The 16,943-nt window shown below is 40.9% G+C and overlaps 1 protein-coding gene across 2 annotated transcripts in view; it reads left to right on the plus strand.

The window, feature by feature from the left end:
- Window positions 1-450: 450 nt before the first annotated feature.
- Window positions 451-16,943, plus strand: part of VPS41 (VPS41 subunit of HOPS complex) — a 187,746-nt gene continuing 171,253 nt past the window's right edge. The window contains exons 1-2 of one of the 2 annotated variants that reach the window (XM_054494781.2): window positions 451-531; window positions 11,567-11,605. In XM_054494781.2, coding sequence (XP_054350756.1) covers window positions 511-531; window positions 11,567-11,605 — 60 coding nt within the window. In that variant the 5' untranslated portion in view covers window positions 451-510. The remainder of the gene's footprint in view (window positions 532-11,566; window positions 11,606-16,943) is intronic. The other variant, XM_063667379.1, reaches the window with a different exon arrangement.

Consider the following 16,943-nt stretch of genomic DNA (forward strand, 5'->3'; position numbering starts at 1 on the left):
AATATACTTAAAAAAGAGTGAGAAAAAAGACAAGAACACTTTTGGAGTAAGCAGCATTTGGCAATCACAGAGACTTTGGCATCAGACAGGGCTGAATTCTATTACTAGTTCTGCCTCTTACTAGCTGCATGACCTCTGAGCTACGGTATTTTCCCCTATAAATGGGGATGATAGAAGGAATTGCTGTGAGGATTAAATGAGATAATTTATGCAAAGCTGTAAACCCAGGGCGTGACATAGTAAGTGCTTAATAAACACTACAATAACTAGAGAAACAAGAACAACAATAAAATAAGCTATAGTATTAGCAATGGTTATGTTCACATCCTTTAAAGCAGAATTCCATTGAGTTTGGAGAATTGGCAGCAGAAATGAAGCCTAACAGGTCCGTCCGCTAGAAGAGATTTCCAGGTTCAGATGAAGCTAAAACTACATTTCCCAGAAGGCGCTGGGCCCAGTGTCTGGTTTCCTCTCATTTCCGGGTCTGTCAGGTGACTCTCCGGTAGCGCCATGGCGGAAGCAGAGGAGCAGGTAAAGGGTGCAGTTGGTAGTTGAGGGCACAGGGATATGGAGACTAGGGTGGGCTGTTTGGGGAGGGTGGAGTGGAGTGGGTGGAGGTGCGGAGCTGCTGGAAGAGCGCAAGGCAGGTCCGCGGCAGGGCGGGGTGGGACGGTGAAAGTTGGTTTCGGAGAGCAGAGAGGATGCCAGCCCGGGGAGGGCACCTAGGGAAAGCGCACTGACACACCCCCGCGTCCAGGAGGCTGCCTTTCCTCGGGCCCCATCCCTGTGGCCTTTGCCCAGGGAAATTTTGGCATGAAGGCAGGCCAGGCTACCCCAGGGACTGACTGCCTGTGGGAGGAGGAAGAGAGGCCGGGTGACTGAAATTTAAGTTGCTTTCTACTTGAAGTAGGACATAAGAACTAGGAGAGAGTAGACGATGAGTTTTGTTTTGTATCTATGGGATTTAGGTACAGAACTGGAGCACTGTTGCGGTGCAGCAGGGATTAAATGCATCAGTTCTGGAGCAAAAATGCCTGGGGTCCAAGTGCTGGCTCCTTTTCTTACTCAGTGTGCTACTTTGAGCTACGTATTTAACTTTCCAGTGTAAGATGGGGATAATAATAGGGCCGTCCTCAGAGCGTGGTTTAAGATGGAGAGAGGAGTTTATACACAAAGTTAGAGTGCTTAAAACTGTTGGGCTCAGTAAAAATTAAATGGGATTATTTGTTGCTGGCAGTATCCAGTCAACAACTGGCAACTTGGTACTGAAGTTTAGGGTAGAAATTAGTGATGGGAATATGAATTATTTTCATATAGCAGTAGTGGTAATCAAACATTTTATGAAATGACAAAGTAAAATAAAAAGACAAAAAAGAGAAGCAGACCAAAAAAGAGGCTAGAACTTGGGGGAGATAACTTAAGTTTCCATTTCCAGTCTTATTTCAGTTGGATACTGTTTTTCCTCACAAGTTAACAGGGCTGTCAGTTGCAGTCATTGTCTCTAAACAGTGCCTTGATGATGGGCTGTTTAGTATCATGAGACATTTACCTAGTTCAATAATTTTTACTATTTTCAACATACTTCATTTGTTTTTACTTCATAGTGAAAATTTGTATTGTATATATTTTATATATGCCAATAATTGAGACGTTTGACTAGGCAGAAATTTGGTTTGGCTGGTCTTTGTGATAACAAGATAACAAAATCTGTTATCTAACACTAGAGCCTCCCATTTCCATTCTAGCAGTTCAAAGGAAAACACTCATTAAGAACATATCATTTCATGACTGCCATTGCTCGTTTGAATAAGGGTGAGATTGTTTTTCATATTGTGCATCTTTATTTCATGTTGAAATGTTTGTTTTATGGTTTGATTTGAAAGCAAAAAACTGAGTTTCATATGTTCTTAGATATAGTGTAATAGAAATGGAGAGAGTTACTCCTAGAAAAACCATTGTTTTTTCTTCCCTTGAAAAAAACCTATGAAATATTTACCACTGTTTAGTGCAGAAGAAGAATTTGACAAAGTTGTCTGATGTAAAAATGACACATACAAAGTTAGGGATATAATAATGTTTCACATTTGTACATTATTTTCTAGTTTTAAAAACCCTTCCATATTGCATTTGGTCTTCCCAAAAGAATTCTATGAGGTAAATGTTTACTCTCATACATGGCTGAAACACCTCTGATATTCTAGACTTTCCAGTGGCTTCTAATCTTATTCAGAGGAAAAGCCACAGCCATTACAGTAGCCTGGTTGCCCCACAGGACCTTGACCCAGCTGCCCTTAGGCACCTTTTCTTGACCTCGTTTTTCCAACTACTCTCCTCCCCTTCTGTGAGTCCGCATCAGCTGTACTGGCTTTCTTAGTCTTCAAAAAGCTAGGCAGGTTCCTAGCTCAGGGCCTCTTTGCTCATGCTGTTCCTTTTTGAGGAACCCTGATATTTACAGGCTTCCTCATTTCCTTCATGTCTTAGTCCAAGTGTTCTTTTTCATTGCGACCTTCCTTGACCATGCTTTGAAACCTTCCAGCATTATTTTTCTCTATAATGTGCATCACCGTTTGACATACTGTATTATAAAATTTGTTTTTTTTCCCCTGTATATTATTTCTGTGTACCTCTTACCACAGAGCTTGGAACATCATGACAAGGATTTGTTCACTGCTGTATGTCCAATACCTAGAATATTGCTTGTTACTTAATAAATTTGTGTTAAATGATTGACTTCTACTGATAAACAAATTGAAATTCAGGCAACTTGAGTAACGTGCGCAGGCTTATATCTATAATATAATAAATCTCCAGTCCTCTGTCTCCATAGCTCATGACTTTTCACTAGAATACCCTACCTTTTTAAAATATATGTGAGAACCTAAATCTAAAGTTTTTTTACTTTATGAAGTAGAATTAGCCCTTTTCATTTTAATGATTTTCCCTAAAGCCACCGTTCCACTTTGATGCTTTAACAGCCAATATGTAGTTGGAGTGGGCATTCTCCTCTCCAGTGGTGTCAGTATCTTAAAAAGACTAGTCGTGGACCAGGCACAATGGCCCATGCCTGTAATCCCAGCACTTTGGGAGGCCGAGGTGGGGCGATTGTTTGAGTCCAGGAGTTCAAGACGAGCCTGGGCAACATAGCAAAACCCTATCTCTACAAAAATTACAAAAATTAGCCAGGCATGGTGGTGTGTGCCCGTAGTCCCAGCTACTCGGGAGGCTGAGGTGGGAGGATCGCTTGAGTCAAGGAGGTCGAGGCAGCAGTGAGCCATGATCATGCCACTGCACTCTAGTCTGGGCAACAGAGCAAGACCCTGTTTGAAAAAAAAACAAAAAACAAACAAAAACCCAGCAGTCTGTTGTAAATGGCTGAAAGAAACAAACATTCACAAATTGTTCAGTTCTTTTTTTTAAAAGAAAGTAAGTAATTGTAGCTAATCTTATCCTTTATAGATTAAAAATGGTTAGGCTTTTCTCTGGTTTGTTTTTGCATTTCACAGTAGGAAGCCATTGAAATCTGATGATGATAGTAGGGCTTTATTATACCATTTTTTTTTAAAGCTAAAAGTGTATAAAAATGGAGAAAATAGGGCTGCGTGCGGTGGCTCATGCCTGTAATCCCAGCACTTTGGGAGGCTGAGGCGGGTGGATCACCTGAGGTCAGGAGTTCGAGACCAGACTGGCCAACATGGTGAAACCCCGTCACTACTGAAAATACAAAAATATTAGTCAGGCATGGTGGTGGGCGCCTGTAATTCCAGCTACTCGGGAGGCTGAGGCAGGAGAATCACTTGAACCCAGGAGGCAGAGGTTGCAGTGAGCCGAGATTGTGCCATTGCACTCCAGCCTGGGTGACAAGAGGGAGACTCCATCTCAAAAACAAACAACAACGACAACAAAACCCCAAAAAATGGAGAAAATAAACTTAACTGTTCTATTGAACTTTTTAGAAAACTTGGCATAAATTTTTTTCTTGGTATCATGTATCATAAATGCCAGTAATCTCCAGGATTAGCAACACAAAACTAAACGTCTCCACATTATCTTTCCTGAGTGTTGTTTCTTTGGTGATTGCTCCCCTCCCGATTAATTTTCAGAAGAACCAAAATAGTGACATCTGCACTGAGTTATTGTGGTATAAAACAGCTCAGAGGATCTGAAACTAAAGCCACTTTTTAGGTATCAGTGAAAATTTTTTTATAAGTCATTGGGAAATCCTTGTTTTTGCCTAATATGGTAAAGGTAGTTGTCAAAAGTAACTACATATATATTTTATAGTTTACAGAAAAAACGAATACCCTGCATTCTGCCTGGAAATCTTCTAACCAGCAGTTTTGCTTAGCTCCAAAACGATTTATAGTTGACCTTCATAATCACAGATGCCCAACAGTATTTTTCCATATCTTTCATATGAATAACATTCTGCTTGAAGTCTGGTTGTTTGTGTATTTGTCTTATCTCTCCTAGAGATTGCTGAGTCCTCAAGAATAAGAACAAGAACTTACTCATGTCTGTATCTTCCACAGGGCTAGTGCTTTATAGGTACTAAGTGTTTAGTAAAGTGTTTAAATGAATTTATTGGGGGAAAATAGCATTTCAAATTGTCAAACTGTAAATTAGTAGGATTTGCTTGAAATTATTTTATCTTACTTGCACCTTTTTTAAGTTATTAATTCAGATGTAATGTGGATTACATCTATACTATAATGTGGGTTACATTCTATACTTTCTTTACTCTTGCCTGCTCCCCAGGTACCCTTTGATCTTCCTACTCAACCAGCCTGGACCCTGGTGCATTAAAGTATTTCCACGATTAGACCATCTATTTCTTAACCAAGTAGGAGAGTTTCTACTTTGAATTCTCCTTCTGCATTTTAGAAATTAGGGGAATTCTGTCCTTATTGTAGATCATTTATGGATTATTAGATGTCACATTTGTCATGTATATCCCCATGTGATTATGTTACAATAAAAATCAAATCAATACAAATTTGAGTGCCTCAATTTTCTTGCCTGTAAACTGGGAATTCTACTCTCTAAAACTTTTGTGAGTATGAAGTATGTTAAAACTTTTGTGAATATAAAGTATGTTAAAGTGGCTAGGTTGAAATGGTCGTATAAATAAGACAGAGGTTAATCATTGAAACCTGGACTTGGCTTACGTATGCACAATTCTCTTTTCTTACAGTTTGGCTAAGATAGATATTTTAAAGGCAGCATTACTGCTAACTAAAGGAAAAACAAAACCCAAACAAGAAGTTTTAAAAGTATAGAATCAGACAGATTTTAGAGGGTGCACTCTTTCCCATCATGTAACTAAAATGTAGTCACAAATTAGTTTTGCTGGGCAAGCGGATTGCTTTGTTAGTTTTTCCACTTATCTTCACCTGAGTTGGTCGGCTAGAGGCCACCTCCCTAGCTGATTATTAGTAGCCTCCGCCGCACCCACATTAACACCTTGGAGAGAGGACACTCATCAGATCAGGGGCTTCTGTGTCTCATGCTACTTCCCATTCATGGCTGTGCAGTCTCCTGTTGCCTTTGTTTCTTCTTGATGCCTGGGCCTCCTTACGGTTTTTTTGTTTTTGTTTTTGTTAAAAACCACTTGTGATTCCAGGCTCTTATTTTAAACCTACTGAATCAGAATCTGTGCAGATGGAGTGTATTAGTGGGTATTAGCTAATTCCCCAAACTGAGTTTTGATGATTCTCATGCAAAGCCAGATTTGGGACTGGGTCACCGGGTTACCAAGTTTGCCCTCTTTTCCACGCTGGGGCACACATCAAGATTTTTCTTCATTTGCAGAATAAGATGAGTGCAGTAGCTGAGCCCAGTGGGTCGAATGGGCTTGGTAACCTGAGTCCTCATCTTTACTACTTAACCAGCCTAGTCCCTGAGTGTCTAAAGCTGGCCACAACTCCTTTGAGGTTTTTGAAATTGAAGCTCTGTGACAACAGGGATATCACATACATACCACACAAAATATTTCCTCCTTCCTGTGCCTATATCAGACAGTGCCTATATCAGAACTCCCTTTCTCATTATGCTCAGCTAGGGCACACAGTTTGTTGGGAAGAGAGAGAAGGTGGCAGTACCTCAGTGAGTGTTCACATGTACCTCCAGGCATAGATGGAGATAGATGATTTCTTGGAGCCTGGTCTGCTCTTTTTTTTCCTGCAACTCAGAGCCAGGTGAGCCCTCCTGCAAAGTTTGGAGTGGCCTTCCTGAGGCCCCAGGCTACCATTTCTCCCCCAAATTCTGTTTTTCTTTCCCAACATTATGTGGGCACTTAACAATTCTGAGGACTTCACAACCCAGGCAAGTCCTGGATCCTCTCTGTCCTGGGCTGACAGTCTTCCTTTTCACCAATCCTGACCTCTGAGGCCAGCTGGGCCAAGCTTTCTCCCAGGCTGCTGTCATAGGGTTCTGTGCTGATGGGAGGATTAGGGATGGGGGCTGGTTGAAAGCCTGTATGAGAGAAGTCTTCTAGGAGCCCAAGGAATTGTTGGAACTGCTGCATCCTTGTTTGATGCTACCTTCCTGCAGTTCCCTTTCTGTAACTGTCCTACAGTTCATAAGCTAATAATTCAGACATGAGTCTGGAGAAAATATGCTTGGTATTGCTCATAAGGGAAAGGCAACATACGGAGGAGGAAGAATCTTGTTTTAGATTGGCAGCTTGTCTCATCATCATCACCAGCAACATGTTTTTCCAGTAGGATACTGGGAGACAGAGAGGGCAAAGCCTTTGGGTTTATCCACAGCATATTTAAAATGAGAACTTGTAGGACAAGGCAGTTAATATTAGGTGCTAGCTGAGGGGCATGGGAAGAAACATAAAAACCAAGCTCTGATATTGAAGAGAGAGTGAAGGTCCTCAGGCTGAGTGCCTGGCAACCCCTCCCTGGGGTATCCCTGAGAGACCCACTGAGCCTGTAGAGCATTCCATCAGGATGAGTGCAGGATGGGACCAGGGGCCTTCTAAATGGAGGGAGTGACATGAGGAAAGTGCAGAGCAGGCAGCACAAACTGCCTCAGGCTGCCTCAGGCAGGCAGGGGGTGGTGCACATGAGCAGGAGTGCCTTGGTGTCGGAAATTGGGAGTGGTGGGGGTGGTGGAGTGCATTCTGTCCTGGGTGTAACCGCGCAGCTGCAACTGATGGTATGTGGAAGTGTGGATCCTATGTAGACATGCAGTCAGGAGTACAGGTTTTTATATGGAAGCTTTTTTAAAAACACCACCTAGGCCAAACAAAACACCTGCAGGCCATATCCAGACCCCAGGCCACTGATTTGCCGCTTGTGGCATAGACATATAAGCAATATCTTGGCAAGGGGTCGTCCAGTGTGGCTGGAGGGTCACAGGTTTGTGGAGAGAGTGGGGAGTGAGGCTAAAGGTCTGTTGGGGGCCAGACTGGGAAGGACTTTGACTACTTTGCTGGGGAATCTGAAAGTTATTCTTCAGGCTGGGGCACTACTGAGGGTTGTTTGAGGAGGGCAGTGGCCATCTGGTCTGTGCTTTGGGAAGATAATCCTGATGGCAGATGATGAGTATATTAGAGAGGCCACATGTCAAGGCACAGAAATCATTAGGTAAAGCTGTTTGGGTAGGTGATTGGGCTTAAGGGATTGGTTTGCAAAGGAAAGGTAAAGTGAAATGTTTCTGAGTTTAGCTGTCAATCTGTTACCCAGAATTGGCTCAGATAGACATTTGTATCACTGGGTATCTTCCAGCCTATCACTTTTGCTTTGATCAACAGCACTTTTTTTTATTATAGTAAAATATACATAGCATAAAATTACCATTTTAACCATTAAAAAAGTTGAAAACATTTTTTTTTGTAGAGACAGGATCTTTCTGTGTTGCCCACACTGGTCTCAAATTTCCTGGCCTTAAGCAATCCTCTTGCCTCAGCCTCCCAAAGTGCTGGGATTACAGGCGTGAGCCTCCCCCACCTTAACCATTTTTAAGTGTATGATTCAGTGGCATTAAATACACTCACATTGTTGTGCAACCATCACCACTGCTGTAGTTTTGATGTTTGTCTACCTAAAATCTCATGTCCCCCCAGTATTAGAGGTGGGAGGTGTTTGGGTCATGGGGGCAGATCCCTCACAATGGCTTGGTCCCATCCTTAAGATAGTGAGTTCTCTTTCTATTAGTTCCCACGAGAGCTGGTTGTTAAAAAGAGCCTGGCACCTCCCCATTGTCCTCTTTTGCTTCCTGTCTTGCCATGTGATCTCTGCATATGCCAGCTACCCTTCAACCTACTGCCATGAGTAGAAGCAGCCTGAGGCCCTCATCAGAAGCAGATGCTGGTGCCGTGCTTCTGGTACAGACTGCAGAACCATGAGCCAAATAACGCTCTTTTCTTTATAAATTAACCAGCCTTAGTTAGGTATTCCTTTAGAGCAACACAAATGTACTAAGACAATCACTCCGCTTCTTTAGAACTTTTAATCATCACAAACTGAAACTCTGTTCCCATTTAACAGAAACTCCCCGCTACATCCTCCGTCTGCCTTTGGTAACCTCTGTTTTACTTCTGTGTTAATGTAAGTGGAATCATGCAATATTTGTCCTTTTGTGTTTTGTTTATTTCACTTTGAAAACAGCATAATTAATAACTTACATCTTCAGGATTTGAAGTTAGATTCTTTAAATGAGAGTGTGAAGCTAAAAAAAAGTTTGAAAACCACTGACTCATTCTCAAATTGTTACCTTTCTCAAAGTTCAGCCTTCTTGGATTTCTTAATGAGGACATTTACTTCATGTCTTCTTTGCCTTTCTGTCTCTAGCATATTAATTAGAGGGCTTGCTGAATGAATGAAGCTAAGAAATAACAGACCAGCCTAATTCTTGACATCACTCATGCATTGCTTTGGTAGGATTGTGGAAACAAGTTTTTTTTGAGATCACCTGTCTGTGTGAGATGTTCGTAGTGGTGCTGAAGGCAAGTCTCAGAGTTTCCTAGAGTAAAATTCCATAGCCAAAGAAGCTACTCTCAGAGCCCAGTTTTCCCTGAAGATTCAGGTCTCAGATCTTCATGCCTCACGGTGTCAAATTCTGGCACTGCATGCTTTCTGGTGTGGAGAAAGAGTGTAATTTGATTTGGAGTTTTTGGATTGAAATTGCAGGTTGGAGACTTCTGTTTTTTCTTTTTTAATTTATATACATTTAAGGGGTATAGGTGCAATTTTGTTACATATATTGCATAGTGGTGAACTCTGGGATTTTTGTGTCACTATCACCTGAATAATATATATTGTATCCATTAAATAATTTTCTCATCATCTACCCTCCCCAGTCTCTGTGGTCTGCCATTCTCTACTCTTTATCCACGTGTACACATTATTTAGCTTCTACTTCTAAGTAAGAACATGCATATTTGACTGTTTCTGAGTTGTTTCACATAAGATAATTTTGTTTTGTTTTGTTTTAATTGAGACAGTGTCTCACTCTGTTGGTCAGGCTGGAATGCAGTGACGCAATCACAGCTCACTGCAGCCTTGACCTGCTGGGCTCAAGTGATTCTTCCGGGTTCAAGTGGTCCCCCCAAGTAGCTGGGACTACAGGTGTATGCCACCACACCTAGCTAATTTTCTTTTTATTTTTTCTAGAGATGAAGTTCCACCATATTGGCCAGTCTGGTCTCGAACTCCTTATCTCAGGTGATCCACCTGCCTCAGCCTCCCAAAATGCTGGGATTACAGGCGTGAGCCACCGTGCCCAGCCCAAATGTTTTTGTTTTAATTATGAACATAAATGGAGTATTCACCCATTTACCTCATGTGCATACTTGAGTGGATTCTATATGAGGAAAAAAAATTTCCTTAGGTTTAATGTAATTTTTCTGAAAAGAGTACTCAAGTGTCTTTTTAGAATTGTACATACAGGAAATAGGAATCTTAAGTGTGGTTTACTGGCATAGTTATCAAAGCCTTGTATTGCTGATGCTAATAACATAATATTCAGCGACTCACAGAGATGGAAAGGATGTTAGAAGTCATTAAACTTAACCTCTAAGCCTCACTCTTCCAACCCCAGTGGTGTTAGGAAAGTTTATAATGTTGTGGGTGGTGAATGGAACATAATGAGCAGTTTATAATAGATGTTCAGTAAAGAAGTCAGAATAGTGACTGTTAATGTTAAAGTGGACTATGTCCACAAGAGAAGGATCAGTACAGTAAGAGGACTAAAACTAGGAACTGTGATGGTGAGTGCAGAGGAGAAACATTTTAGAAGGTGGAACATGATACATGTCGTTAACTCTCTGGATAGCTATCATGTAGTGGAATAATTGGTTTTTTTATGTAGTGCTAAGAATGAAAATGTTACTGTGGATTATTGTAGCTTCAAATGAATAAGAACTTTATGAGACTTGGATTGACATTAAGCTAAACAGGCTGCATTGAGATGCCGAGGAGATTCTAATATTCATTGTGGTTAATGATACAAGTATAATAAAATTCTTAATTACAAGGAACATATCCCCATTTTACCCATGGCCTTTGAAGGCAAGGACTGTGTTGTCCTCCAGGCTGTACTTTGGAGGGTGCCTGCCACCTGTCAGGCTCTTGGTAATTTTTGATGAGTGAAATTAAAATGATTTTAAACACTAGATTTACATTTATCCTGCTGTCCAACTTGTATTGAGTAATATATGCATCGATCTTCCTTAAAATGTTCATTTTTTTCTTGAAAATGTATTAGTTATATCTAAAATGTCCTTGCCCCATTTTTTCTTGTTCTTTATCTCGTGGATTGTTGTAAAGTGCTTACATTCAGTGTCAGCATATTAGTTGTAACCTTTTATTGCTATTGATATCTATAAGTACGTTAAGTAAATCTTCATTTTGCTGACCTCTTTGAGGATGCATGCATCAGCAGATTCTCTCTTTCACTGGACAGGTGAGAGATTAGCAGGATCAAGTCAATTTTTCCCTTTTTGCTTTGTTTCCTTCAGAGCAGCAAGATTCATTGTCTAGCAAGAGGGAAACTGTTAAATGGCAGAATTTGTCTTGGTGGTAATGGTTTAAAGAGTGCATGTAAATTATACAGCTTGTTTACACAGGGTCTGATAGGTACCACTGTAGGAGATTCTTTTAAAAAGCTGTTTTAGCAAGACAGTCATTTTAACTCAACCAGATTAATAGCATGATAATTAATAGCACAAGAGCTTTTCAGTATAAAAACTGGCTTGTAGATAATATGAGATGGCAGTTTCCTCTTCCCTTCTGAGATTAGTGAGGCTGCTTTGCCAGATGGGTTTCCATTATTAACAAGGGAGAGAGTCTTCCAGGCCCTCAGATGACAAGTTCCTGGGGTAATTTGTTTACCTGTTAACTCTTTGAGGGAGAGCAGCAGGATCTGCCTGCCAGGGTGTGGAGAAGTTGCAGGAGACATGTGAAAGTCAGAGCATGTGGTCCTCTAAAGTATAGTTGTAGATTCTCTTCCAAAAAGGGCAGATGGGTGGTGGTAGGAACATGAGGACTCTTTCCCCTTGCAAATGATTAGTCTTTTATCATCTCTTCTGACCATTTTCTTTTTCTATGCTTTATAGGAAACTGGGTCCCTTGAAGAATCTACAGATGAGTCTGAGGTAAGGTGGTGACTCAGGAGCCCTCGGATTTGTAGCTCACTATGTTGTTCTCTTGAGTTGCACTTCTTTGCTAAATGCAGCATTCCCAGGGGCTGAGGGTGTAAAGCAGGGCGATAGGTAACTAAGCCTTGGGGAAGAGCTTTTAATATGCCAGATATCTTAAAAAAGATTAAATGGATTAGCTTAAAAAATGAACAAGAAAAGGAACAAAAAGTTTTCATCTGAAACAATATTTTAACTTGAAACATGTTGGCAGTTGGAAAATTGATACAAAGTTTTAGAAATTTATCTCAACACTTCAACATCCCCCTCACCTGCTTTTTAAAAATAGCCACTGTAGGTTTTATGATGTTTATTCTTTATTTGTTCTTTTAATGAATGTGACATGTTTATTGCTATAATTTTTGAATCATTGAAATTGGAGTTTGCTTCTCTTTCTTTTTTTGTTTGAGACGGAGTCTCGCTCTGTTGCCCAGGCTGGAGTGGTGGCTCCATCTCAGCTCATTGCAGGCTCCGCCTCCCGGGTTCACACCATTCTCCTGCCTCAGCCTCCCGAGTAGCTGGGACTACTGGTGCCCGCCGCCACGCCCGGCTAATTTTTTGTATTTTTAGTACAGGCGGGGTTTCACTGTGTTAGCCAGGGTGGTCTTGCTCTCCTGACCTTGTGATCCGCCCGCCTCGGCCTCCCAAAGTGCTGGGATTACAGGCGTGAGCCACCGCGCCCAATCTGGAGTTTGCTTCTTAAAAAGGGAACTACCTTAAAAGTTGTTAGGGTATTGTGATAAAGATAGTTTCTTAAGGAGAATAATATATAAGGAAGGACTTTTTAAAAAATTTATTTTCAAGTCTGCATAAGAAATGTTTAAGCATAATATAAATTTTTTTTTTTTTTTTTTTGAGACAGTTTCACTCTTGTCACCTAGGCTAGAGTGCAATGGTGCAATCTGGGCTTACTATAACCTCTGTCTCCTGGGTTTAAGTGATTCTCCAGCCTCAGCTTCCTGCGTAGCTGGGATTACAGGCGCCCACCACCACGCCCAGATAATTTTTGTATTTTTAGTAGAGACAGGGTTTCACCATGTTGGCCAGGCTGCTCTCAAACTGTTGACCTCAGGTGATCTACCTGCCTTGGCCTCCCAAAGTGCTGGGATTATAGGCATGAGTCACTGCGCCCGGCCCAAGCATAATGTAATTGGCTTATCAGTTTTATAGATGGACTCATAAGAAGAAGTACATTTTTCCTTTTAATATTCGTTTTGCTCAGAGGAGTGAAAATATATCTGTGATAACCTGCTGGAAATACACACTGATATGACTCTAGCCATGATAATCTATTACATTTGGGTTGATACTGCATAAGCTTATGTGAATTTTGTTGCTTTTCCAGGGAAAAGTTGGACTTACGCATATTTCTCTAGAGAACAGCTTATATATCTGGGGTGTCCAATCTTTTGGCTCCCCGGGTCACATTGGAAGAAGAATTGTCTTGGGCCACACATAAAATAAACTAACAATAGCTGATGAGCTAAAAAAAATTGCAACAGAAAATCAAACAGTGTTTTAAGAAAGTTTATGAATTTGTGTTGGGCTGCATTCAAAGCCACCCTAGGCCATATGTGGCCTGCAGGCCGTGGGTTGGACAAGCTTGTTATGTATTATGTCATTGTGTAGTCATGGTTTCTAACATTTTCATTAATAAGGACTTCCATTACTGTGGGGCTTCTGGTAAGGCATTTCTGAGTTTGCTTATAGATAGGGTATATTTGTTAATTTCTCATACAGTATTGAAAAGCATTTTAGGTTACCTTATTTTGGAAATCTCTAGTTAACTAAGATTCCAGTGTTCTTAGAATCATTGGTACAGAATCAGACAGTGTTGGAACTCTGTCCAGGAATTTCATTTTACAGGTGAGGAGGGTGTTGGCAGCCACCTAAATCTAAATCTTTCCACACATGCTCCAAATACTAGACAGCTCAACAAAGAGAGTAAATAAAAGCACACACAATCTAGGCCTCTAGTATAATTAGCAAACGGGGAATAATACAAACTTCAGTGCAAGTGGGGAAATAAACATCCAAAGCCATCAGAGTCGGCTCTGGATTGACGCTGGAGCTGACAGTCAGATGGAGACTGGGTAGAAATGAAGAGAGTACAGCTGAGACCCAGCTGAGGCAGAATGCACATAAAAATCATCTTAGTGAGAAGGGGGCCCCATTCTTAGTGGGGAAATCTGAGAACAGATGTGAGACTTGGTGGATTTTGAGAATTTAAAGAAAGGAGCTTGAAAGTATGTAGGGCTTTAGGTGACAGAGTTGGATGGTGCTGCTTTTGGCAGAGATGGGGGAGGCATCCTTAGAGGCTTGGCAGTGAAAGAAAAGGACAAAGCAGAGGAAATTAAGGGTGCCCAGAAACAAACATCATCATCAGATCAGGAGACTTACCTACTCACCAAAAAAAGATGCCTCTTAGAAAAGAAAATGCAGAAACCTGGTAAACCACACAGATGCCTCACCCCTTCTTCCCTAGTAGCATCTGTTACTGCTATCTAGGAAAATCCAAGACATTTAAAAATGAATTGAAATGACAAGTAACATCCATAAAAAGCTACTATAGGAAGAAAATAGAAAGTCAGAATCAGAGGTTTCAGTAGCAGAAAACAATAACATAACACTCCATCATGAGTTGAATATCTATAAACAAGCATTTGCAGATACAATAAACTACCTTAACGTGGTTTTTATTTTTATTTTTATTTATTTATTTATTTTTTTAGACAAAGTCTTGCTTTGTCACCCAGGCTGGAGTGCAGTGGCATGATCTCAGCTCACTGCAACCTCCACCTCCCAGGTTCAAGCGATTCTCATGCTTCAGGCTCCTGAGTAGCTGTGATTACAGGTGTGCACCAGCACACCCGGCTCACTTTTGTATTTTTAGTAGAGACGGGGTTTTGCCATGTTGGCCAAGCAGGTGTCAAACTCCTGGCCTCAAGTGATCTGCCTGCCTCAGCCTCCCAAAGTGTTGGGATTACAGGAGTGAGCCACTGTGCCTGGCCACAGTAAAGTACCTTAAATCAGATATTTAAAAACTATATTAGAAATGGACAAAGAAACTAGGAAGTTAGGGAATGAGAGTTGGCCAAACTGTGAAAAGGTAGTTATTTTAAGATTGAGGAAAGAGAGACCCAAATGTGGCCTGATTGTCTAATGTCCTACAGCTGATGAGTGGGAGAAAGGGGTTCCAACTCTGGGCTCTTTCCATTGTCTTGCTGTCTAGCCTCCAGTGCCTACTACTTGGGATAGTGCTAAAGAACTGGAGGTGGACCCTCATTTGTATCGTGGCCATACCTTGTGTTTTTTGTATGACCTGGGCATAGCACTTACCTCCTGTATTCCTCAGTTTCCTCGTGTGAAAAATGGGTCTTGTTGCTTGCCTTGTATGGTTGCTGTGAAGATTAGATACGATTAATGTTCATAAAGCATCTTGTATAGAGCCTAGCACATGGGAAGCACTTGCTAAATATTAATGACCTTCAGTTTATATTTTAGATATTGTCATGGTGACTCATTTTCCAGCTTGGTGCTTCAACCCGAGGGCTTAGAGAGATTCCTCCCCCACTTCCCCCCAACCCTGGCCTCCACGCCCCCCGCTGCCTCTAGCTCTATGAAAACAGTTACTCTCCTAGATATTACTGATTCTACTGAGTTTATGGAACAGCAAAGTAGTCAGGATGTTGATAGACCAGGTTTAGGCCTTGTAAGTGTAGTAAGCCTGTTTGCAGTTGAGACTTTGAAGACTTTGGAGTTTGTTTACTCAGTTTGAATCACTTTCCAGTTCCAGGAGTGATATTTTGAGACACCACTCAGTCCCCCAGAGATTCCTCCTTCATCCATTTCTCTTTGTTCTCTATCATCTCTTCTCGTGTTTTGTAACTGTTAAACTTTTTTTGAAGGACAGGCGTTTTCCTTATATATTTCTACCTTTTCCTTATTCAAGTGCTAGGATAATTTCCATTTCCATAAAGAATAATGTGTAGTGTTTTCAACCATATAACAATTTATATATCATTTTATGAAATGTTGCGTTTCATGTAAACTGTGCTTTTATATTATATCAGTAAGACTTTTAAGTTTATCTGAAGGTCTTATTTTAATATATGTTTGGGAAAAGAATATTGTCTACCAAAAACTGGCCATGTGTTTTTCATTACTCTTGAAAACTACCACCAAATGAAATGAAATTGTTGAGTTAGTATTATTAATGTAAAGGAAAGTGGTGTATATGTCAATATTTAAAACTTTAAGAATTTTAATATATTTTGCAGTTAAAGTAGAAATGCAAAATCATGTTACAACCAAGATAGTTAAGTATGTCATTTAATAGGCTACATAGTTAAGGGTCCTGCATTTACAGTAATAATAGGTTGTGGCAAAATTTTGAGACTAACTAAACTGGTCCTTCCACCTTGGATGTTTTGAAAAATATGCAGTGTACTGTTTATTTCACCTTGATATTATGAGCCAGACTACTTCTTAGACGGTGTTTTATTTTTGAAGAGCATAACAAAGAAGTACATTGTCTTCAAAAGGATTTCACTCCTATTTTGAAGCACTAAGATCTTTTCAATACTTAGGGATGATTGCTCTTGTGTAAATGGTAGCAGAGTGAGGTGGGAGCACAGAGGAGTGGATGAGTGGTCAGGAATAGCTTCAGTTGGAGTGTTCAAGAGTGAGTATGCCTGGAATCTTGGGAGGTGAGTCTGGGCAGCGAAGCTGGGAGTCTTTGGGAAGGAGGGAATGTATGTGTAGAGACTGAGTCATGCAAGAGTATGTATGTATATTTAGCCAACCATGAGGCACTCATTGTGGCTGTAGTATAGGAGAAGGGTGGGGCAGTAAGGCTGTTGAAAGAAATTGATGAGGTTGTGAAGCTCCTAATGTATTAAACCAGGAAGTGTGGACTTGATTCTGCAGCCTTCGGGGAGCCACCCAAAAGTTTGATTGTTGAGAGTAGGGAAGGGGTTGGTGACAGATGAACTGGAAGGAGAGATGATAGCAGGAAGACCATTTGCGTGGTTCTCATGGAAGTCCCCATAAGAGATAGGAGGAGTGTAGGGGCCTGGGCAAGGCAATAGCAGAAGACAAAGAGGAACTGACTCCAAGGAGATGCTTCTTGAGTCCAGTCAATAGGAAATATAGGATAGTGTGCAAGAGACGAGCCAGATGGGGAGTCAGGAAGATTCCAGTGTCTAGTTCAGCCTTGTTACAGTAAAATGAGTCCAGTATAAACAGTGAGAGGAAAAAGATGTTCTAATCCTGAATTCTGAACCTAAAGATTGAT

Source organism: Pongo pygmaeus, chromosome 6 (assembly GCF_028885625.2).
Source record: "Pongo pygmaeus isolate AG05252 chromosome 6, NHGRI_mPonPyg2-v2.0_pri, whole genome shotgun sequence".
Classification (NCBI taxonomy): domain Eukaryota; kingdom Metazoa; phylum Chordata; class Mammalia; order Primates; family Hominidae; genus Pongo; species Pongo pygmaeus.